Consider the following 22616-nt stretch of genomic DNA (forward strand, 5'->3'; position numbering starts at 1 on the left):
CGGGCCAGGCCGGCTGCCCCCGGGGTTGGCAGCATCTCCACCCTAGGCAGCATTGTGGGGTGACACCTGGCCCCCACACTCAGTGCTTTGGTAACGGGGCTCAGGTTGGCATGGACAGCACAGCTCTGGCGCAGGCCTGGCGGCAGACGGTCTTACCCGCCCGGCCGGGGAAGAGCACATATTTGTGGTTTCCCTGCTGAGCTTGGGGCCAATTCCTCTCTAACCACAAGGCGATTGCCAGAGACTTGATTGTAACCAAATCTGTACCAAGGAGCTGGCTGCTGCTTCTGGTGGAGGCACAGGGCCACCTGGGCCAGCCAAGGCCATGCCTGCTATCCATCCGTGGGGTACACAGCTCCCCACTGGGCCACTGTCGCCACGGGGCCTGTGCCTGAGGGGCTCAAGCATGAAGGATGGGGATGCGGCCTCTGCCTGTGGCCTCACCTGGTACCGTCCTTGTGACCTCTGAGGGGACTGGGCACTGGGATCCGGTTCCAGTGAGGCGTGGCCCTTCTAGGGTGGGAGGGGGCGGCTCCTGTGTCCTAGGAGCTGGTGGCCAGGCCTGCACGCCACAGTGGCCACCCACAGTGGCTCCACACCCACCCCTCTGCCGCGTCCTCCAGGGAGCATGCTGGCTGTTCCTGGCCACTGTCCCTCTTGGGCATCTCAGAGGCCTGGGGTTGGCGTCCTCTGGTGGGGAGAGCAGGGCTCTGTTGAGGCAGGACAGTCCGCAGTGCCTCTGTGTCCCGCCCTCAGGAGGGCAGAACTGGAGGGACCTGAGCACGGCCACCGACCTCCAGACCTGAAGGTGGCTGAGAGCTCCGTCAGCTGAGGCCTGCCGCGCCTGCTCCCAAGGCCCACGAGGCTCCCAGGTCCAGGACAGCGACACAAAGGCAGAGGACCCGGGGGCTGCAGGAGGTGGCCGCCTCGTCCTGCTCCTGCCAGCCTGGGGTGAGGTCTGGAGCAGGCTGTCCCCTCAGCTGACTTGGGCTCCTTTCTGTGTCCCCAGCCGTCAACTCCTGTGCCTTGGGCAATGGCGGCTGCCAGCACCTGTGCGTCCAGCTCACGGTGACGCGTCATCGCTGCCAGTGCCGGCCGGGCTTCCAGCTGCAGGAGGACGGCAGGCGCTGTGTCCGTGAGTGCCACCCTCCTGGGAGGGGCGGGGACTCTGCAGACACCCTGCCCTTCACAGACCTGCCCAGGACCCGAAGCCTGGGCTGGAGAGCTGGGCGGTGGCTGGAGGTGACCCTATGGGACCTGGTCGAGGAGGGAGGGAGGGAGGGTCTAAGCGGGGCCTGTAGGCTGGGCTCTGGGGTTGACACCAGGGGCAGGAAGCCAGCATGGGGATGGCACGCCAGACGCCCACCCGGAGCCCAGGCCCTGCGCAGAAGAGGCAGCCAGGCCCCCTCAGCCTGTGCCCGAGGGACCTGGAGCTGCCCGCATGGGGGCTGTGCTGAGAGGGTGGGGCAGAGCAGGAGTGGGACAGGTGCTGAGAGCCCTCCTGCATGCTGGCCCCCGGGGCCTTCCCAGCAGGGTAGTGAGTGAGTGTGGCTCCAGGTCCACGCCAGCCGTGGGCAGATGGAATGGGTCACGGGGCTGAGAGTCATGGTACCAGGGGGTTAGAGTACCATGGATGTCTCAGGGATGAGGGGGTCACAGGGCTGGGGGTGACACAGGGCTGGGGGTGGCACAGGGTTAGGGATCACAGGATTGGTTGTCACAGGGCTGAGGCTGTCACAGGGCTGGGGGTCACAGGGCTGGGGGTCACAGGGCTGGGGGTCACAGGGTTGGGGGTCATAGGACTAGGGGTCACAGGACTGGTTGTCACAGGGCTGAAGTGTGTCACAGGGTGGGGGTCACTGTGCTGGGTGTCACAGGTTGGGATCACAGTGCTGAGGATGTCACAGGGCTGAGGGGGTCACAGGGCTCAGTATAACAGGACTGTGGGGGTCACAGCTGAGGTGTCACAGGATTAGCGGTCACAGGGCTAAGGGTATCATAGCCGGGGTCCACAGCCCTGGTGTCCACTCTGGCACCTCAGTGCTAAGACAGGACTTTGAAGGGGCTGGCTGACCACTGCTGGGCAGGCCAGGGCTGGCTGACCACTGCTGAAGGCCCTTGTCTGGTTGGGCCTCCCTTCCTGGTGTCCCTCTGGCCTCCTGGGAAGCCCACCGAGTGCTGGGGGTTCATGGGATACAGGCAGCTGGTGTCCCGGTGGATGCTCAGGGGAGCCCTGGCCTTTCCTGAGGCCTTGGGGCTTCCCAGGCTGGAGCAGGAAGCGGCGGGAGGTCCCAGGGCTGGTGTCCCCAATCTGCTGGTCCCACCCTGATCCCTCCCCTTCCCCATTCCTCTGTCCACACTGCAGGGAGAAGCCCGTGTGCAGATGGGAATGGCGGCTGCATGCACACGTGCCAGGTGCTGCGGGGCCTTGCCCACTGTGGGTGCCGAGTGGGCTACCAGCTGGCTGCAGACCGCAAGGCCTGTGAAGGTGGGACCCCCGCTCCACCTGCCCATGTCACTGCAGCCCTGGACACGTGGCTCACCTTGCCACCCTTGGGTGACCAGGATGGAGTGGGTGGGAGGCCGGGTGAGGAGCACCCCGGGAGCTGCCTCCAGCAAGGCTCGTTTTGACAGGGGCAGCTGAGGTTTCATTCCGAGGTCTCTTGCAGTGGGCAGCATAGCTGCTGTTGGGAACTGGGGAGAGGGCAGCGGAGTGGGGCTGCCCGAGGAGCCCGGCAGAAACCTGCCGCCGTCCCTGGTGCTGTTCTCTGGGGCTCCTTGTTAAATGGTGCTTAGTGTCAGGTCACGTTTGGGAGATATTGGCTGATGGCCTTTCTGCTTCCCTGCTGCTGTCCAGCTGCAGGGCCCTGCTGTGCCTGGGCTCGACCACAGGCCTGGGTGTCCAGTATCCCTGGCTCTCGCCCGTGGCCAGCACGGCTGGGAAGAGCAGCCCTGTGGTGTGTGGCGGCTGTCCTTGGCCCGCGACCTTTGGGCCAGTGATAAGCCAAGGGGTGTCCAGAGAGGCAGTGGTCAGTTTCCGTGGTGTCCCATCAGACGGCCAGCTGCCCACAGGGTCTGGAAGTTCGTGCTTCCCCACCCCATGAGGACCAGGAAGTTGCCGCTGGTGTGGAGGTTGAGCCTGTCACTCTGGGTGCAGGTGGCCGCCGCAGGCTCAGTATGAGCCTAGCTCAGGGTCAGCCTCATCCTGAGGAATCTGCTGGGGTGCGGCTGTTGCAGTTGCCGGGACAGCGGAGTTTGGTCCTGACCGCCAGTGTGTGTGGCCCCAGGCCAGCATTACTGTGCCCGGGGTGCCCGTGGTCATGAGCTTCCTCCACTGTCCCTGGGGAGTGAGAAGACATCTCCCGTGCCCTTAGACCTGCCTTTGGTCTCTCTGCTCCAGACGTGGATGAATGTGCCTCGGGACTGGCCCAGTGTGCCCACAGCTGCCTCAACACTCGGGGGTCCTTCAAATGCGTGTGCCACGCAGGCTACGAGCTGGGTGCTGATGGCCGGCAGTGCTACCGTGAGTGGGCAGCGAGCGGCCACTCCGGTGCTGAGGGTGGCCGCGTGGCCCTCAGCCCTCAGCCCTCAGCCACTTAGCCGCCCTCAGCCCCCCTGGGCTAGCTTCTGGGCCCATGGGGAGGCCCTGGATTCCAGTCCCCGTCCCCCACCTGCTGGCCTGTCCCGTCACAGGGATCGAGATGGAGATTGTGAACAGCTGCGAGGCCGGCCGGGGCGGCTGCTCCCACGGCTGCAGCCACACCAGCGCAGGGCCCCTCTGCACCTGTCCCCATGGATACGAGCTGGACGAGGACCAGAAGACCTGTGTTGGTAGGAGCGGGTTCCGTCCAGGGCAAGCCGCCTGCCCGCTGGACACAGGCTGCCACCCGGGCCTGGGGCTGGGGTGACACCATGACTCGGAGGGCTCCCCTGCCTCCCCGTCCCTGCCCTGGCTGCTTGGGCTGACCAGGGGGTGCTGACCTGGAGAGGGGCAGCGTCACAGCAAGAAGGACCTGGCTGCCTGCAGGCCACCACCTGACACACTTGGCCCCACCTTGGCCCTGGCTGTGAAGTGTGCTCTGTGTGTGATGTGTGCAGTGTGTGGGTGTGCAGGTGTGTGTGGGTGTGCAGGTGTGTGTGGTTGTGTGTGGTATGTGGTTGTGTGCAGGTGTGTGTGGTTGTGTGTGGTATGTGGTTGTGTGCAGTGTGTGGTAGTGTGCAGGTGTGTGTGGTGGTGTGTGGTGTGTGGTTGTGTGCAGTGTGTGGTAGTGTGCAGGTGTGTGTGGTGGTGTGTGGTGTGTGGTTGTGTGCAGTGTGTGGTAGTGTGCAGGTGTGTGTGGGTGTGCAGGTGTGTGTGGTTGTGTGTGGTATGTGGTTGTGTGCAGTGTGTGGTAGTGTGCAGGTGTGTGTGGTTGTGTGTGGTGTGTGGTTGTGTGCGGTGTGTGGTAGTGTGCAGGTGTGTGTGGTAGTGTGCAGGTGTGTGTGGTTGTGTGTGGTATGTGGTTGTGTGCGGTGTGTGGTAGTGTGCAGGTGTGTGTGGTTGTGTGTGGTATGTGGTTGTGTGCGGTGTGTGGTAGTGTGCAGGTGTGTGTGGTTGTGTGCAGTGTGTGGTAGTGTGCAGGTGTGTGTGGTTGTGTGTGGTATGTGGTTGTGTGTGGTGTGTGGTAGTGTGCAGGTGTGTGTGGTTGTGTGTGGTGTGTGGTTGTGTGCAGGTGTGTGTGGTTGTGTGCGGTGTGTGGTCATGTGCAGGTGTGTGTGGGTGTGCAGGTGTGTGTGGTTGTGTGTGGTATGTGGTTGTGTGCAGTGTGTGGTAGTGTGCAGGTGTGTGTGGTTGTGTGTGGTGTGTGGTTGTGTGCAGTGTGTGGTAGTGTGCAGGTGTGTGTGGTTGTGTGTGGTGTGTGGTTGTGTGCGGTGTGTGGTAGTGTGCAGGTGTGTGTGGTAGTGTGCAGGTGTGTGGTCGTGTGCAGTGTGTGGTAGTGCAGGTGTGTTGTGTTGTGTGCTGTGTGTGGCTTTGTGCAGGTGTGTGACTGTGATTGTGTGTGTGTGCAGGTGTGTGACTGTGATTGTGTGTGTGTGTGTGTACAGGTGTGTGTCCCTGGGTGTAGGTGTGAGGCAGTGTGGCTGTCGCAGGTGTGTGTGGAGGTGATGTGGCCATGTGCACAGTGGTTGGAGGGCAGGAGGCTGAAGGCGTGTGTGGCTGTGTGGGCGTGCGGGCGAGCGCATGAGCGTGTGCAGGGTGGTCTGCGGGGCTGTGGGGCGGGTGTGGAGGCGCCGGGTGCCAGTGGCCTGCCGTGTGCCCTGCAGACGTTGACGACTGTGCCGACTCCCCGTGCTGCCAGCAGGTCTGCGCCAACAGCCCCGGCGGGTACGAGTGTGGCTGCTATGCCGGCTACCGGCTCAGCACCGATGGCTGCAGCTGTGAGGGTGAGCGCCTGCCGGCCCGCGGACAGCTGGGCGACTAGGGCAAGGACAGGCCAGCGCGGCCCTCCCATGGTGCTCGTCGAATCCGCCCGTCTTGTGCCCGCCCCCGGCATTCGTGGAGTGCCTGCCGACTGCAGCCTGCTGACCCGCCCTCCCTCCCTCTGTCCTGGGGTCCCTGGCCTGCAGTCCTGGCTGCTCCCTGAGTTTCTCTCCTAGTGTGGCCGCCCTCAGGCAGGTATCTAGTGTCTGCCCCTGGGGGTGAGGACAGCGAGGCCGCAGTGGTGTTACCAGCCAGCTTAGGGAGACAAGGTGCTTGGCTCCGTCCAGCAAGCAGGGCCAGGACTGGCATGGCCCCTGAGGTTCTGACCCAGGCGCACAGTCCAAGTGGTCCCATTTTCCCGCAGACATGGACGAGTGCGCCTCTGGCCACGGAGGCTGTGAGCACCACTGCACCAACCTGGCCGGCTCCTTCCAGTGCTCTTGCGAGGCCGGCTACCGGCTGGACGAGGACCGCAGGGGATGCACCCGTGAGTCTCCCCTCCCGGCACCCCTGCGCCACTGTGGCTGGCCCCACCCCCTTGCCTCCTGGGCCTGCGGGGCCCCGCGTGGTCCTGCCCCCTACTGTGGGGGTGGGGAAGGGAGCTGGCCACACAGGCATCTCCCAGGGCCAAGTGCACGGGGGTCTAGCTGGGCCCTGACCAGGTGAGGGAAGGGCCACAGCCCAACACAATGTTGTCCCTGGGGACATCAGGGGGCAGCCGGGACTCTGGGCCTCTGTGTCCCTCCCCAGCTCTGGAGGAGCCCACGGTGGACCTGGATGGCCAGCTGCCCTTCGTGCGGCCCCTGCCCCACATCGCGGTGCTGCGGGACGGGCTGCCGCAGCTCTTCCAGGACGACTCTGGGGCCGAGGAGGCGGAGGCGGAGGCGGAGCTGCGGGGAGAGCACACACTCACTGAGAAGTTTGGTGAGGGTGGCCCGGCTTGGAGCTCCTGTCCTCAGGGGCAGCCACCAGGCTCCTGTCACCCGTGGCCTTGGGCATAAGGAGGGAGCTGCTGGGGCCCAGAGAAGTGGAGCTCCTTGCCTAGTTTGCACAGACCGACGGGGGCCAGAGCAGGTCCCCGGCTCCCAGGTCGGCTCGCCTGGCCTCATCCCACCTCACGCTCGTGGATCCTCCCGGCTAAGGGTGTGCCTTGGTCCTCTTCCTGACCCGAGGGCCCGAGTCCAGCCCCTGGGCCTGCCAAGCCCAGGCAGGGAACGAGGCTGGGGCCAGGCTCTGAGTCCCTCTCTGTCCACCCCAGTCTGCCTGGGTGACACTTTCGGCCAGGACTGCAGCTTGACCTGCGACGACTGCGTGAACGGAGGGACCTGCCTCCCAGGCCTGGATGGCTGCGACTGCCCCGAGGGCTGGACCGGGCTCGTCTGCAATGAGAGTGAGGCCATGGGCAGGGCTGGGCGCCGGGCAGGGGGCCTCTGGGCCCAGACGTGTGGGCAGCCCACTCGGTGTTGCTCCTCCTGGGAGCCCTGGGCAGGGGGCTTGGGGGTCCGTCCATCCGTGCATTCCTCGTTTCTTGATAAGTTCTGCTGCCTGCGTCTGTGCCGGGCACTGCTTGGTACTGCCCAGGGACAAGCCCCAGGCGTATGAGGCTCCGCCTCAGTCTCCAGGAGCCCAGCTGCAGCCATACCCCAAGGCACCTGGGGCAGGGGCACCTGGGAAGGGAGTGGTAGGGGGCTTCTCTGGGGTAGGTAGCCAGGACGTCCTGCGTCCCCCGGGAGCAGGGACCCCGGGGCCACACGGCAAGCTAGTAGCTAAAGCACTTTGCAATTCCTCTCGATCCAGAGCCGTCCACTCCCTGCCCAGCACCCCAGAGCAGCGTGGCCCTGGAGGTCAGGGCCCTTCTCCAGGGCCATGGGCAATGCCTGGTTTGAAAGGGCTGGTTCAGAAGGACCCGAGTCTTTTCGTTGGAGGGAGAGGTTGGCGGTCGTAGGGTCTCTGCCGCAGTGTGGTGGAGGCCTAGCACACCTAGCACACCTAGCACACCTAGCACAAATTGCACAAATTGCTCCAGCTGCAGAGCTGCAGCGCTCAGGTCTGCTGAGTGTCCAGGGCGGACACTGGCCACTGACCTGGTGCTTCCCTCTCCCCACTGTAGCTTGTCCTCCAGACACCTTTGGAAAGAACTGCAGCTCCCCCTGTGGCTGCCAGAATGGAGGGACCTGCGATCCTGTGACGGGTGCCTGCCGCTGTCCCCCAGGTGTCAGCGGGACTCACTGTGAGGACGGTGCGTGCAGCCCCTGGGGCAAGGGGGCAGGGGCAGGGGCCTGTGCCACCACCCCCCTGCCTGCATCCTCCTAGGCACTGCTGGGCTCAGGAGCCGTGAATGTAGTCCTTGCTCAGACCCCTGCCCCTACCTCCAGGGCTGAGGCTGGGAGGGAAGGAGACCATTCAGTGGGACAGCCTTCATTTTTCAGTGTTGCTCCTCTTCCAGGGCTTGACTCTAGATGGTATAGATTGAGGGATGATGTCTTTGCAGTGGGCGCCGTGGGTAGGTAGTGAGCCTCCTGTTCCTGGAAGCATTCAAGTAGAGCTGGGTGTTGGCTGGCTGGGGTATGCAAGAGGCTGTTCTGCCTGGGCTGGTGGCCGTGGGGGTGATCCTGCGTGGGGTGATCTCGGCTATCTCAGTTTATGGAGAAATCAGGGTCTGTGTAAATAAGTTTCCTAGGAGCTAACGCTTGTCTCTGGGCCTTCAGACCTTCCGGGCCTGCCCTTTTGGCTGGAGAGGAGGGGATGCCAGTTCAGCTTCCTGCCTGAGCGAGAGGAGGCACAGTTGACAGACACTGACCCCCAACGCTCTTTGTGGCACATGCTGGGCTCTGCAGGCTGGTTGTTCGGGGGCAATAGAGTCCCCAGGCAGCCATGTGGCTTTCTAACTCTTCCCCGTGGTCAGCGCCCCTGCTGTCCTTTCCCCCTCCTCTGCCGGCACTGTCACGCAGAGGCTGACAAACCCATGACTTGGGGGCCGGAGTGCACAGGTGTGTGTAGGCGGGGCACACCTGGCAGGTGAGGATCTGAATCTCAGTGCTTCTGCTTTGCGTTATCCACGGGGCCTCCCAGAGACGGGTCTTGGGGTGTCCTGTGGAGGGCCACCAGAGGCCCTGCTAGTAAGTGCTCCTGTGCAGGTCAGCGGAGGGAGGGCTGTCCCCGGAGACAGGCAGGTGAGTTTTCAGGGTGCTTGGCTCCCCTTGGCTGTGGTCTCTGCCCGAGACTTCACACGGCCCTGCCTCTGCCCGTGCCTTACTCTTCCTGTCTCAAACCCCGCCTGCCTGGACCCTGACGCTGGTCATTGGATTTAGGTCCACCTGGGCAGTGCAGGGCAGTCTCATCCTGAGAGCCTGGGGACTAGGATGTGGACAAAGCTCTTGGGGGTCCACCTTTAACCCACTATAGCCACTTGAAGGGGAGGAAGGACGGACAGGGCAGGGCAGAGCCAGAGGGAAGTGCTTTGGGAAGGACAGCGCTGCCCGGGGCCTCCTGAGGTTTGGGCTGGGCCTTGGCCTGGTGAGGCCTTGTGTCCTTCCTGCTTTGAGGCAGGGAGGTCAGGTTTGGTGCTCCAGGTGTGGTCAGGTGCTGGAGCACTGGACATGAGCTCCGGTCCCTCAGGGGTGTGCTGGGGGATGGACTTGGCCACCCATTCTTGTCACGGACCCTGGGGGTCCTGGCTGACCCAGCTGGTGGCCTCATCTAGGAGATCCATCTCATGCCCCTGGCAGATGCTGCTCCTGACTCTTACGCTGGACTAGGCCTGCATGTCCCTTAGATAGGGGTCACTCTCTGAGTCTCACTGGGCCCCCACCCTCAGGCTGCCCCAAGGGCTTCTATGGCAAACACTGTCGCAAGAAATGCCACTGTGCCAACCGGGGCCGATGTCACCGCCTCTACGGGGCCTGCCTCTGTGACCCGGGGCTCTATGGCCGCTTCTGCCACCTTGGTGAGTCCTGCCGCCCCTGCGATGTCTGAGCTGGCTGCTATGTGGGGGGTGGGCAGTCCTTGTCCTGCGCCAGCCACACGCTGCCAGCCGGGGTCCAGGGTCTGTTCCTGATCTGTGGATGCCAATCCATGTCCTCCACTGCAACTGGGCTGTCCCCAGCCTGTGGCACCCCCAGCCCCAGCCCAGAGAGGTGGGAGGGCAGAGGCCCGAGCAGTCCTCCCAGGCCTGGTGGGTCACACAGCCCCAGGGGCCACAGGCAGGCAGGAAAGAAGCTCCTCCTTCATCCGGAAAGGAGTGTGTCCCCTGCCTAGGGGAAGTGGTGGGACCTGGGCAAGTCCCTAAACTTCACAGACCCTGGGGCTCATCTGTCAAGTGGACACACCGGCTTCAGCCCCCTGGGCATGAGAAGAGGTGCTCTGAGAGGTGCCCCGATTCCCAGAACACGTCCCCCAAGGGGCACAGCCACAGAGGCCCATCACCTTCACCCTGTGTTGGGGACAGGGGGTGCCGTGGGCAGCCCTCTCATGGCTATGTGGATGCAGCCTGCCCGCCCTGGGCCTTCGGGCCGGGCTGCTCCGAGGAGTGCCTCTGCGAACAGTCCCACACGCAGTCCTGTGACCGGAGAGATGGCACCTGCTCCTGCAAGGCTGGCTTCCGGGGCAGGCGGTGTCAGGCAGGTGAGCATGGCAGGGTGGGGGGGCTCCTGGGGCAGGCGGTGTCAGGCAGGTGAGCATGCTGTGTGGGGGGCCCCCTGAGAGGGCGGCCAAACCCATCCACCCCTCTGGTGCCCCTCACCCCGCAGAGTGCGAGCCAGGCTTCTTCGGGCCAGGATGCCAGCATACGTGCACCTGTCCCCCAGGCGTGGCCTGTGATCCTGTGAGCGGCGAGTGTCGGGAGCAGTGTCCTGCTGGCTACCGGGGGCAGGACTGTGGTCAAGGTGAGGCTGGGCCCCAGAGGGAGCCAGTGCTGGAGGCCACCTGGCCCCTTGCAGAGGCTGACTCCCAGAAGTGCTGCTCAGCTGGAGGACGGCAGGCTGCGGCACCTTTACCCTTGGTGTCACCTCCATCATCAGGCAGTGGCAGGCCACTGGTCTGTGTCTGAGGAGCTGCTCGGGGCAGCAGCTGCCTGTCTGCCCAGGTCTGGCTCAGGGAAAGGGTCAGTGCTCTGAGGAAGCACCCGGGCACTCCTCCCTTCCACCGGGACAGGGAGCACCGGGCACGGGAGCCCGGGGCAGCAGGCTCGAGTGTAAGCAGCCACCGGGAGCAGAGGTGGCAGCTGCCCTCGGGGGTTAGAGGGGCCACGGAGGCAGTGATGGAGGCCCCTCCCTGTGGATCTTGTGGCCCAGGCACGTGAGGAACACAGAGCCTGGGGACCCCACGTTATGTGGCAGCTAGAAGAGGAGGTCACAATGGCCACCTGGGATATGGATCGTGACGCCGATTCTCAGGTGTCCCTGGGGGTCTGGCTATCCAGCACCCTGACCTGTTGGCAGCCTGGCCTGGACAGCATGCCTTGAGAGGGCACCATGTTGGCTTAAGGACCCTCAGCCACCTGGGCCAGGTGACCTGAGGCTCAATGTCTCCATCTGACCCAGGCCAGTTCCTCTGAGGCAAAGACGCTGTCAAAGGCTCTTTGGTCCTGTTGGTACAGGAGGGACAGCACAGGGCTCAGAGCCCAGCCTGGAGTCCCCAGACCTGAGTGGACTCACAGGAACTCTGTGGTCTCAGGCCACAGTCAGCAGCTGAGTGTCCATTTCCCCACCTGTGCAATTGCCACGGGAGCTCGGTCATGATGAAGGACTGAGGTCCTCCGGACAACCTGACATGCCTGCACGCACACACACACACACACACACACGCCGGACGGGCAGGCATGTGCATGGGCACACAGGCACATGGGCACACTCCCTTGCGGCCTGCCATCCCTTGTACCCACCCCGTCTAGACTCACTGCCTGCCAGGGCCCAGTGAGGAGGCCTGTCCACCCACCCTGCTGGCCCATCTGCTAAGAGGCCCTTCTGGCCCCTCCCTATCTCCCACCCTTTCTTTTTTAAGTTTTTAAATTTAAAAGCCTGCAGTGGCCTCAGGATGGCCGCGGGAATGGACACACACTTTTGTAGAGTTGGCGTTCCCTCTGTGGGCCTGGAAACTTGCCGTCCACCACGTCCGCCCGTAGGAGCTGGGGAGGCTGCTTCCCCGTAGCGCTGGGCCCTCTCCTCTGGTCCAGGTGTGTGCTACCCTGGTGCTTGCCTCGTGCACCCGGTCCTCTAGAGGGTGCCCAAATGCTGGGTGCACACCTGTGCCTTGGCCTGCAGTCCACCTCATTAGGGCTGCTGGCTCTGCAGGGCAGTGGGATGCCTCCCCTGCCCAGACTTCCCACCCCAGACTCAGTCACTGTCCTCCTGGGCCAGGAGGCTGGACTTGGGCCCTGAGGGCAGGGCAGGTGTGGGGAGCGGCCACTGCAGGCCTCCCAGGGCAGAGTTGGGCTCCAGGGTAGCACGCATCTCCTGAGACCCTGCTGGGGGCCTTGCAGGGTCCTGTCCAGGGTATAGGGGCTCTGCATTGCCGCTCTCTGCGCCTACTGAGTGGTGGGGTGGGGGACCCGAGGCCTTGGGGCCCACTCTCAGTGTGCAGAGCATTCTGGCCACTATTCTTCCCCACCCCGGGTCACCAGGTGGATGCAAATCCTCCCCCAGCCCCTGGGGCTGAGGCCGTGGGGGTGTCCCCAGCTGGCTGGGGGGTGGGGAGACGGGACTGGCACAACCTGGGCAGGTCTCCGTGGGGGAGGAGGAACGCAAGGTTGCCACCCTTCCCGGGGCACTGTCTGGGGCACTGTCTGGGTCTGGCGGCTGTGGCTTCCACCTGACAGGCGCCTTGCCCTCCTGCTGCCCTCCACCTGACCTGCCCCAGTCCTTCACCCCCAAGGTAAAGGAGTGCTCCTGGGCCCGGCTCCCAGTGTCCAGCAGCCTCTGCTGGAGCTGGAGCAGGTGTCTGGGCCCCGGGCGGGGGGTATTGTTGCCAGGAGCCTCAGAGGGCAGGGAAGACTGCCTGGCTGGGCAGCCTCTCATGGGGTGGCTGAGGCCCCTACTGTCCCTCCTGCAGAGTGCCCAGAGGGGACATTTGGTGTGAACTGCTCAGGCTCCTGCTCCTGTGGGGGTGCCTCTTGCCACCGGGTCACAGGGCAGTGCCTGTGCCCACCAGGCAGGACCGGAGAGGACTGTGGGGCAGGTGAGTGGCGGCAGCATCCTCAGACCACTCTTTCCTGGGCTGCAGGAGTTCAGGTGGGGTCAGCTCGGGCTGTGTTCAAAGACCCCTGCTGGACCATACTTGAAGACCCCTGGGCCATCTTTGGGGACCCTGGCACAGGCCATGCAGATCCCAGGCCCTCTACAGAAGCTTCAGGAACTGTGCTGGACTGAGCCTGGTGTGGGCAGGGAGCCTGGGGCCTGCAGTGTCCCCCTACACAGGCAGCGCACTGCCTGGAGATCTGGCCTCTCCCTCTGGCTGCCCTCTTTGTCTGTTGAGCCGTCCCTGGAACTGGGGCTTCACTTCTGTGGGTGGTGCCCTGCAGCCCCAGGAGGTGCCCAGGGCCCTGAGGACGCAGCCCCTCCTCTCCTGGCAGCCTCAGATGGGAAGCCTGCTTCCCCTCCTGGCCTGCTCCAGGGGGTCAGTGTTGTGCCAGGCACACGCTGACCTGCCGGCGAGGACAGGGGAGGGAGACTGACTGGTGCTGGGGGCACTAGATTGTCCCGAGGGCCACTGGGGGCTCGGCTGCCAGGAGATCTGCCCTGTGTGTGAGCACGGTGCCCGCTGTGACCCCGTGACGGGAGCCTGCCTGTGCCTCCCCGGCTTCGTGGGCAGCCGCTGTCAGGACGGTGAGTGGCTCACACCTGACCTCAGCCTTGGGCGGTGGCCTGGTGGGTGTGCTGGCCACCGCCCTGACCCTCCTTCACTGCCTACAGCTTGCCCAGCAGGCTGGTTTGGACCCGGCTGTCAGACGAGGTGCTCTTGTGGCAACGATGGGCACTGCCACCCGGCCACTGGGCACTGCAGCTGTGCCCCTGGCTGGACTGGCCTGAATTGTCAGAGAGGTACGGAGACCATGCCTGTGCTCCCAGTTGTCCCTCCGCTTCCTGCTCCTGGGTCCCCACCTGGCTGCAGAGCCTGTGGACTCCACCGGGCCTGCGCAGGGCAATCTTGGGCTCTGTTGCAGCCTGTGACAGTGGACACTGGGGGCCCGACTGCGGCTACCCCTGCAACTGCACCGCAGGCCACGGGAGCTGTGATGCCATCAGTGGCCTGTGCCTGTGTGAGGCTGGCTACGTGGGCCCACAGTGCGAGCAGCGTGAGTCCTGGGGATCCTGGCCCTGCCCCGGGGTGTGCACGGGTGTGCGGTGCACGGGCACGCTGTGGAGGGGCACACATTTGCATGTGCACACAGTGCCTGCCTGCCTGCCCCCACCGAGCATGCCCAGCCCCACCGGCCCAGGTCAGGCAGAAGACCCAAGCAGGGCCTATCCCACCTGCACAGGACACCTGGCACCTGGGCGGTGGCGCTTGGTGCTATGTGTGTGTTTCCCAGGTGGGAAGGCCCAGGGAGCTGGGTGGGTTGTCCTAGGGGCGGCCCAGGTCTGAGGTGACGTCTGGGTATCTCACCACCCCTGCGGGGGGGGGGGGGGCGGGGGAGGAACCACGTGAGGGAGACTGTCGGGAGGGCTTCCCTGGGGAACTGGCCCTGCTGTCAGTTCTGGGGGCCTGGTCAGGCCCTTGGCCCCTTGGCTGACAGTGGGCTGGGGCTGGGTGTCTCAGGGTGTCCCCAAGGATACTTTGGACCAGGCTGTGGGCACCAGTGCCAGTGTGAGCATGGGGCAGCCTGTGACCACGTCAGCGGGGCCTGCACCTGCCCAGCAGGCTGGAGGGGAAGCTTCTGTGAGCGAGGTGAGCTGGGCTCTGGCTGCTGGCCCAAGGAGTCTCCAGGGCAGGGCAGGGCGTGTCCCCTGACCTCTGGGCCCGCACCACCCTGCCTCTGTCTGCAGCCTGCCCAGCTGGCTTCTTTGGGTTGGACTGCCGTGGCGCCTGCAACTGCTCCGCGGGGGCCGCCTGCGACAACGTGAAAGGCTCCTGTCTCTGCCCGCCAGGCCGCCAGGGACCCCGCTGCACCCAGAGTGCGTGAGGCCCCGCGCAGCCTGCAGGAGGGCCCGGGACCTCCACAGAAGGCTCACCGGGTCCCCACCCTGGGTATTCCCTGCAGGCAGGCAGTCACTCGCTCATGAGGACCCAGTCTGAGAGGGAGTCTCAGGCCAGAGGGAGGGGGGGTTACCAGACCTGCCCAGTGCCTGAGCCTCCTGCTGACGCCCTCTGGTGGCCCTCCTCAGCCCTGACCGCCCCTCTCCCTGGCAGCTTGCCCAGCCCTCACCTACGGCCTTAACTGCAGCCAGGCCTGCACCTGCTTTAATGGGGCCTCCTGTGACCCCGTCCACGGGCAGTGCCACTGTGCCCCCGGCTGGATGGGGCCCACCTGCCTGCAGGGTAAGCCCTGCCCAGGAGTCCAGTCTCTGGTCAAGCCCTAAGGGCTCTCGGTGTGGGGTGCTGGCATCCAGGGAGGGGTGGGCCTGTTCACTCCCAGAAGCCCCTGGCCCCTGTGGGAGAGAATAAGGGGGTTGCTTCAGTGTTGTGCCCCCAAGACTGGGGGGGTCCTGACTGGGCCTGGGGTCAGTCGAGGTCCCCACCCCGGTCTGTTTTGGGCTTGTGAGGGTGCCAGGAGCCTGCAGAGCCGGGGTGCTGCTAGCTGGACTGTAGACTGCTCCCTCTCCCCAACACCAGCCTGTCCCGCTGGCCAGTATGGCCAGGGCTGCCGACAAGCCTGCCTTTGCCAGAACGGAGGGAGCTGTGACCCTGTCTCAGGCCGCTGCACGTGCGCAGAGGGCTGGTCCGGCCTGGCCTGTGAGAATGGTAAGCTTGGGTGGCCAGGAGGACTCCCAGGCCAGAGGGCAGCATCCTGGGGGTGGTCTTGGGCGCCTCTCCTGAGGTTGGTCCCCAAGGAGGTAGGAGCCTGGTCTTGGACATACCCCTGCCCCAGGGGGCCGCGACCCTCATCCTCGCCCCACTGCTGCAGAATGCCTCCCCGGACACTACGGAGCTGGCTGTCAGCTCAGCTGCGGCTGCCTCAATGGAGGCCTCTGTGACAGGCACACGGGCCGCTGCCTCTGCCCTGCTGGCTGGACTGGGGACAAGTGCCAGAGATGTGAGTGGGGCAGGAAGCCGGGAGCCCTGCTGGAGTGCCAAGGGTCCTGTCGGCCTCACCCAGACGAGGACGCAGAGTGGTCCTCACCATGGAGGTTGGGGGGCTGCTGTCTGAGCTACAAGGCCCCGAGGGGGGTCTGGACCTGGGGGCCCAGGCTGGGGCTGGGGAGCCTCACTTTGCCCTGGGCTGGGGTGGGCCTGCTTGACCTGTGCTCTCAGCTGGTCCAATAACTTCTCCCCGCTGCCTTGGGCCCTGTGGCCGAGCCTGGGCTCCTGAATCCCTGTCCACCCTTCTCTCATGGGCAGAGGGCACACAGGGCTCCGCCTCCCATCTGTCTCCTTGCCCACAGCTTGTGCTGAGGGCACCTTCGGGGCTCACTGTGAGGAGCGCTGCATCTGTCGTCGGGGAGCCTGCCACCATGTCACGGGGGCCTGCCGCTGCCCCCCAGGATGGAGGGGCTCACGGTGTGAGGATGGTAGGTGCAGCCCCCAGTGTGGCCGGCTCAAGGGGCCCCTGGCTATGGAGGGACGGTCCTGCCCAGGGTGGCTGTCTGCAGCCCAGTCTGGCCCCAGGGCTCCCCGCCGTGCCCTTGACGGGAGCCTTCCCAGCCCACGCCCTTCCCGCAGCCTGCCCACACGGCTGGTTCGGAGAGGCCTGTGTCCAGAGCTGCCGCTGCCCACCTGGGGCCTCCTGCCACCACGTCACTGGGGAGTGTCACTGTCCTCCTGGCTTCACCGGGCCTGGCTGTGAGCAGGGTAGGTGCTGCCCAGCTTGGGGCACCCCTGGACAGGCTGCCCATTCCTGAGGCTGGCCAGGACTGACCCCACCCCACCCCACTCACCCAGCCTGCTGGCCCGGCACTTTTGGAGAGGACTGTAGGCACCTGTGCCAGTGTCCTGGCAAGACCCAGGCCTGCCACCCTGCCACAGGGGCCTGCGTGTGCATGGCCGGCTACCACGGCACTGGCTGCCAGAAACGTGAGTCCTGCTCATGTCCCCTGAGGCCTGGTGGCTGCCCGCCCTGGACAGCCTCTGCCTGAGGGGGTTGGAGGGGGCATGTGGGGCTGCCATGCTCAGCTCAGGGCTGCTGGGGGTCAGCCTCCAGCTCCCAGCCCCTGGCAGTGGCTCCTGTCCCTACAGGATGCCCGCCTGGGCGCTACGGTCCAGGCTGTGGACAGGTGTGTGGGTGTCGGAATGGGGGCTCCTGTGACGCAGCCACAGGGGCCTGCCACTGTCCTGCCGGGTTCCTCGGAGCTGACTGCAGTCTGAGTGAGTGGCCAGCTACAGGCCTGGGGCTCTCCCTGCATGTCTGGGGAGCAATGCCCTGCCAGCCAGCCCGCAGGAGGACCGCCTCCCAGGCACCACCCTGACCACCTCTCTGACCCGCTCTTGCTGGTCCAGCTGAGCTAACCTGTGTGGCAGAGAGGCCAGCAACCCTCTCTGTAGGACATCAGTGGGATCCTACTGTCCCCAGCTGCAGCTGTGGTCACTGGTGCTGCCAAGGAGGGGCCTTTCTCCTGAGTCGTGGAGACTCTCCCTGTCTGGGGCCGGGGGGGCTGAGGTGGGAGGGTTGGCGTGAGTCACCGCAGAGCCCAGCCCCCCGCAGAGCCTGCTGGTGACAGGGAGAGAAGGGCAGTCCCCGGGCAGGGCCCGGCTGGGCTCTGCCAACTCACCTGCCCCCTCCCTGGCAGCCTGTCCACCAGGTCACTTTGGCCTCAGCTGTGCCCATGTGTGTGCATGCGGGCAGGGGGCCACCTGTGACCCTGTGATCGGCACTTGCATCTGCCCACCGGGGAGGACTGGCACCCACTGTGAGCATGGTGAGTGTCCATGGGGGTGGCACAGGGGCACTACACCAACGTCCCTCCATTAGCCATGGGAGGTCAGTGAGGTGAACTCAGACTACTGTGCCTGAGGGACTGTCCTCCTGCCCTCTCCCAGCCTGTCCCCAAAGCCACCATGGGCTCCCAAAAGGACCCTGTGGGCAGAGGGCAGCACCCTTACTGTATGGCCAGTACTGCCCTGCTGGGTGGACAGGGCCCCATCCCACCCCAGCCCCTACCTCCCCCTACTGGCTAGAGGCTCAGGCCACCTAGTGATTTGGCAGTGTCCCTGTGGCCAGTGGGGGCTTCAGGTCTGGCCAGAGCCCCTCCTGGAAGCAGAGTGCTGGCTGCTTTCTGTCTGAGGGGGAGCCGGCCCCGGCCATGTCTCTAGGCCCAGGCGCAGGGCTCCCGGGGGAGGCAGCCGAGCACAGGCCAGTGAGACAGGGAAAAGGGGGACAGTGCGGTGGCTTGTGTTCTCTGCTATGTGCCCAGTCCCCAGGCCTGGCTCCCCTTAGTCCTCATTGAGGGGGCCTCCCCACCCCAACTCCTCAGCCTCAGGGCTCCCTGGGATCCTGTGCCGCCAGAGGTCAGAACCCAGGGACCAGCTTCCACCAGGAGGGGGCCTGGCCCTGCTTCTCCTCCAGGCCGGGCACCAGCCCCCCTCGGCTGCATTCTGCTCTGAACAGGAGGGCCACAGGGAGCGTCCCTTCCCAGGCCTGGAGGGTGTGCCCTGGCTCCCAGGCTGGCCGCGGCTGTGTGGAGAGGCCACCACCTCCAGGACGTCTTCCTGACCCGCCCACTGCCTGGGAGGTGCTCGCAGCCTCTGGAGGGCGTGGCCCCTTGCTTACTGTCCCTTCAGCCCTCAGCCAGGCCTGGTGTCTGCTGTCCCTCTGGCACCACGTGCCTGGCGAGTGAGGCTGGCACAGGACATCCCAGGAAGCCTCCACTGAAGGAATGGGAGCCTGTGCAGGGCGTGGCCTGAGCAGTCCAGCCTGGCCAGCGCTCTGGGCAGCACCTGTCTTCTGCCCGCAGGCTGCCCGCAGAACCGGTTTGGCGCGGGCTGTGAGCTCCAGTGTGACTGCAGACACGGAGCCCTGTGCCACAGCACCCATGGCAGCTGCTCCTGCCGCCCGGGCTGGATGGGGCCACACTGCGAGCAGGGTGAGTGAGGGGGCCAGAGGGGTCCCCAAGAGCAGTGGGCAGGAGGAAGGATCAGCTAAGGGCAGGGGAGTGGCCCTGTGTGCCCCTGAGGGAACAGGGCTTGAGGGCCCTGGTTGGGGGGCCGGGGCTGACGTAGGGCTGGCTGAGGTGCTGGTCCCGAGTCTGTGCCTGAGAGGCTGTCCTCCTGCCCTCTCCCAGCCTGTCCCCCTGGGCGCTATGGTGCCGCCTGCCTCTTGGAGTGCGCCTGTCAGAACAACGGCACCTGTGAGCCCGCCTCGGGCGCCTGCCGCTGTGGCCCTGGCTTCTACGGTCAGGCCTGCGAGCACCGTGAGTCATGGGCTGGGGCCTCTGCCGGCTGGGCTGTGGCCAGTGGCTGGCCTTTGCTTTACGACAGCGAGATGTCATTGCTCGTGGGGTCCCGGAGTCAAGCCTGACCTGACTCGTGACTCAGGCTCTCATGTCAGAGGTGGCTCCTTGGGGTCACTCAGGGAGCAGGGTCTGGGCTGCCACCCAGTTGGACACCCCAGCTGTCCGGTGTGAGCCCTGCCAGGCTGTCAGACTGAGGTGGGGACCTAGGGCGTGGGGCGTGAGGCTGCAGGGGAGGGACTTCTCTCTGGCCCAAGTCCTCGGTCCCTGCTCTCTCTGGGCCACTGGGAGCTTTCTGCTGCCCCGGCCTCTGGCTCCCTGTAACCGGGGTCCCCCCTCAGCCTGTCCCCCCGGATTCCATGGAGCTGGGTGCCAGGAGGACTGTGAGTGTCAACAGGGAGCCTCCTGTGACCCCGTCAGCGGCCAGTGCTTCTGCCCAGCCGGCTTCCAGGGCCGGTTCTGTGAGAGGGGTGAGTGCCATGTGCCCCACAGGCTCCCCATGCAGCCCCTCAACCCTGTCCCTGTCCAGTCTGGGTGCAGGACAAGAGGGGATGCTGAGCCTGCTGTCCCCTCCAGGGTGTGAGCCAGGCTCCTTTGGAGAAGGCTGCCACCAACGGTGTGGCTGCAGTGGGGGTGCGCCCTGTGACCCCGTCAGCGGCCTCTGCCTGTGCCCACCAGGGCGCTCGGGAGCCACGTGTGACCTGGGTGAGTGGGGGTCTTGCCGGAGGGTTGTGGAGTGGGTCTCCATATTGACTGTGGATTGAGCGCCACCTGTGCCACCTGACTGACGTGCCCTCCTGCGACCTCTGGGCCCCAGAGCTGGAGCTGTAGAGGTCCTGCCCTGCCCCGCGGCTGCCAGAGTCCCAGGCCCCTCTCCTGGGGCCGGGACATTTGATCATGGGAGGAAGCCCCTGATAGGTGGAAGGTGGTCCCTATCTGCTGGCTGGGGGTGGGGGCATTGAGAGGGTGGGAGGGCCACCCAAGGGTGGGGGCTGCCCTACTGGGGCCGCACAGTGGACTGACTGGAGGGTTCCCGGGCCTGATGAGCCTTGGGGGAGCCGCCTCGGCCACAGGTCCCCCTCTGCCCACCCGGAGCCTGGGCGGGAACATGGGTAGTGATTCTGCGAAGGCACCCATCCCATGCAGGAGCCCTCCGATGCAGCACACTGCCCTGCTCACAGGGGACGCTGAGGCCCTCACTCGCCCAGCTCTCTGCCCACAGCCCGGCAGACAGGGACCTGCTCAGGCCTCTCCCCTCCCCCCTTGCATTTAGATTGCAAACAGGGCCGCTTTGGACCCGGCTGTGCCCTGCACTGTGAGTGTTCAGCGGGGGCTGACTGTGACCCGGTCAGTGGGCAGTGCCACTGCGTGGATGGCTACATGGGGCCCACGTGCCGGGAAGGTGAGTTGTGCTCTTGGGGAGGGAGGGGAAGACACTGGGCCCCCACCCTGGCTGAGGACCTGTCCCTTGCCTTGATATCACTGAGTGGGTGCAGCCAGCCAGAGAGACCACAGCCATCCCTGCGCAGTACCCAGAGTGTCCACGCGGCTCCTGACAGGCCAGGTGTGAGCCTCATAGCCACTTAACCATGGGGCAGGGTGGGCACTGCCAGCCAGCAGCCCCACCTTCCCGAGCCCAGCAGCTTCGAGGGCCAGCCCAAACGCAGTGGGAGCCCAGACAGCCCACCCTACAGGCCGGGCTGGGCGAGGCAGTGCAGGCGGGCAGAGCTTGGGGTGCCCACACCCCCTGGCTGGCCCAGGTTGGCTCCCCGGGCCTGGGATGCTGCAGGTGTTGGGCAGAGTCTCTGCAGAGGGCAGGAGGACAGAGGCGAGGCGCCCACCCCAGGGCTCTGGTATGGTGGAGCAGGGATCCCAGCTGGAGACCCCTGACATGAGTGCTTCTTGAACCTCTCCAAGATGATCCTGGCCTCGGATCCTAAGAGCTGTGAAGGGAGGGAGGCATGGAGGAGGGAGCCCGGCTCCACAGTGGGGAGGCTCCTGGGGACCAGGCAGCCACTTGCCTGCTGGTGCTTGCACACAACGCTGTCCGCAGCGGCACCCAGTGGCCAGGTGTCGCGGTGCACCCTGGGGCACCCTAGCCCAGACACTGAGCCTGAGGTCTCTGAAGCCGGGCCCCTCTGGGCAGGGCCTCTTTGGCCTATGGAGTCTGGGCCCTGTTCACTGTCCTGGAGTGGGCTTGGCTTAGCTCTGGGGGAAGTCCCTCCCCATCCAGCCCTGCCTCTCATGCCTTCCGGAAAGGAAAGGCTGGGAGCGTGCGTTGGGAGGAGTCGGGCTTGGGCCGGAGTGAGATGGAGCAGGAGGCCGTGCCTGGGGAGGGGGTCCCTGCAGGCAGGGGTGGGTGAGGCCTCACAGCCCCAGTACAGTGACATCCAAGAATGAGGGCACCATGTGAACTGCTGTGTGTCCCCTCACAGGTGGGCCCTCCCAGTTCCTCGAGAGCCTGTCCCCAGCACAGGGCGCAGGTAAGGGGTGGGGAATGCCCCATGGGCTTTCCAGGAGGGAGTGTTGTGGCTAAGTCCAAAGGTCCAGGCTTGGCAGTAGACATCTCTGCTGCCCGGACCTCAGAATCTAGACCTGATGTGGAGCTGGGGAGGAGGGTGGGCTGCGACGGGCCAGCCAGGACCTGGCTGTTTCAAGAGCTGCCACCCCCGGGACTGACCCTCCTTTCTTCTCATGCCCCAGCGGCCACACGGCCAGTCTCCAGCGGACAGGTACCCAGCTCTGCAGGCACTAGCTGAGGCAGCCCCTGCCATGGAGGCTCTGCCACAAAGCTCCAGCTGAGGGACCCAGGCCTTGGTGATGCAAGAGAACACACGTGGACTAGGACTCCTGCCTCTCTCCAGAGGGCTGTGGACAGCTGTGGGTCTCAGGGGAGGGCTGTAGACAGCTGCCCAGCCGCTCCATCAGCCAGGGCCCTGTGGCTGCGAGGAGGGAGGCCTCATGTGGCCACAAGTAGCCCAGGGGAGTGGACCGGACCTCAGGCTGCATCGTCCACATCAGGCACCTGGCTAGCTGGGCTGAGGACGCCCTGACCCTCCCCGCAGCCTGGGTTGGGACCAGGGCAGCTGTGGGTGTGGGCCTCTGCCCTCCGAGCAGGCCCTCCTGGTGCTAGGCCCTGGACTGCTGCAGCCTGGCCGACTGACTCTTTACTTGCAGATGTGGTCTGGCCAGTTTATGTATAGGTATTTATGGGCAGTGCCACACGCCCCGCTGCCCGTCCCAGGAAGCCTGGACTCAGGCTGGCAGGGCCCTGGGGTCCCCAGCAGATGTGCTCAGGTTCCATGTAAAGCCCAGCGAGTTAAATTAATGTGGGCTTCTGTGGCCTGTGTCTTTGCTGCTTTCCATCGGCTCTAATGGACTCTCGTGGGCTCTGATGGGCTCTCGTGGGCTCTGATGGGCTCAGATGGGTTCTGATGGGCTCTGATGGGCTCTCGTGGGCTCTGGTGGGCTCTGATGGGCTCTCGTGGGCTCTGATGGGCTCTCGTGGGCTCTGATGGGCTCTGATGGGCTCAGATGGGTTCTGATGGGCTCTGATGGGCTCTCGTGGGCTCTGGTGGGCTCTGATGGGCTCTGATGGGCTCTTGTGGGCTCTGATG

At 65.3% G+C, this 22616-nt stretch overlaps 1 protein-coding gene across 7 annotated transcripts in view; it reads left to right on the forward strand.

The window, feature by feature from the left end:
- The window catches only part of Megf6 (multiple EGF like domains 6), a 92555-nt gene extending 70214 nt beyond the window's left edge, over nt 1–22341 (forward strand). For 4 of the 7 annotated variants that reach the window (XM_046424792.2, XM_058572759.1, XM_046424793.2 and 1 more), the window contains 33 exons: nt 1010–1135; nt 2366–2488; nt 3401–3523; nt 3694–3831; nt 5305–5424; nt 5826–5948; nt 6212–6385; nt 6720–6851; nt 7572–7700; nt 9279–9407; nt 9950–10084; nt 10210–10344; nt 12509–12634; nt 13150–13281; nt 13369–13497; nt 13620–13751; nt 14216–14344; nt 14443–14571; nt 14807–14935; nt 15230–15358; nt 15522–15650; nt 16000–16125; nt 16277–16405; nt 16496–16627; nt 16790–16918; nt 17341–17469; nt 18505–18633; nt 18832–18960; nt 19341–19469; nt 19576–19704; nt 20273–20401; nt 21435–21482; nt 21703–22341. In XM_046424792.2, coding sequence (XP_046280748.1) covers nt 1010–1135; nt 2366–2488; nt 3401–3523; nt 3694–3831; nt 5305–5424; nt 5826–5948; nt 6212–6385; nt 6720–6851; nt 7572–7700; nt 9279–9407; nt 9950–10084; nt 10210–10344; nt 12509–12634; nt 13150–13281; nt 13369–13497; nt 13620–13751; nt 14216–14344; nt 14443–14571; nt 14807–14935; nt 15230–15358; nt 15522–15650; nt 16000–16125; nt 16277–16405; nt 16496–16627; nt 16790–16918; nt 17341–17469; nt 18505–18633; nt 18832–18960; nt 19341–19469; nt 19576–19704; nt 20273–20401; nt 21435–21482; nt 21703–21758 — 4145 coding nt within the window. In that variant the 3' untranslated portion in view covers nt 21759–22341. Of the gene's footprint in view, nt 1–1009; nt 1136–2365; nt 2489–3400; nt 3524–3693; nt 3832–4344; nt 4477–4929; nt 5425–5825; nt 5949–6211; nt 6852–7571; nt 7701–9278; nt 9408–9949; nt 10085–10209; nt 10345–12508; nt 12635–13149; nt 13282–13368; nt 13498–13619; nt 13752–14215; nt 14345–14442; nt 14572–14806; nt 14936–15229; nt 15359–15521; nt 15651–15999; nt 16126–16276; nt 16406–16495; nt 16628–16789; nt 16919–17340; nt 17471–18504; nt 18634–18831; nt 18961–19340; nt 19470–19575; nt 19705–20272; nt 20402–21434; nt 21483–21702 lie in introns of those variants that run through there. The other 3 variants (XM_046424794.2, XM_058572761.1, XM_058572762.1) reach the window with 3 other exon arrangements.
- Nucleotides 22342–22616: the final 275 nt, after the last annotated feature.

This window comes from Marmota monax, unplaced genomic scaffold (assembly GCF_021218885.2).
Source record: "Marmota monax isolate L192 unplaced genomic scaffold, Marmota_monax_Labrador192_F-V1.1 WCK01_AAM20220418_F8-fsc00080, whole genome shotgun sequence".
Classification (NCBI taxonomy): Eukaryota; Metazoa; Chordata; class Mammalia; order Rodentia; family Sciuridae; genus Marmota; species Marmota monax.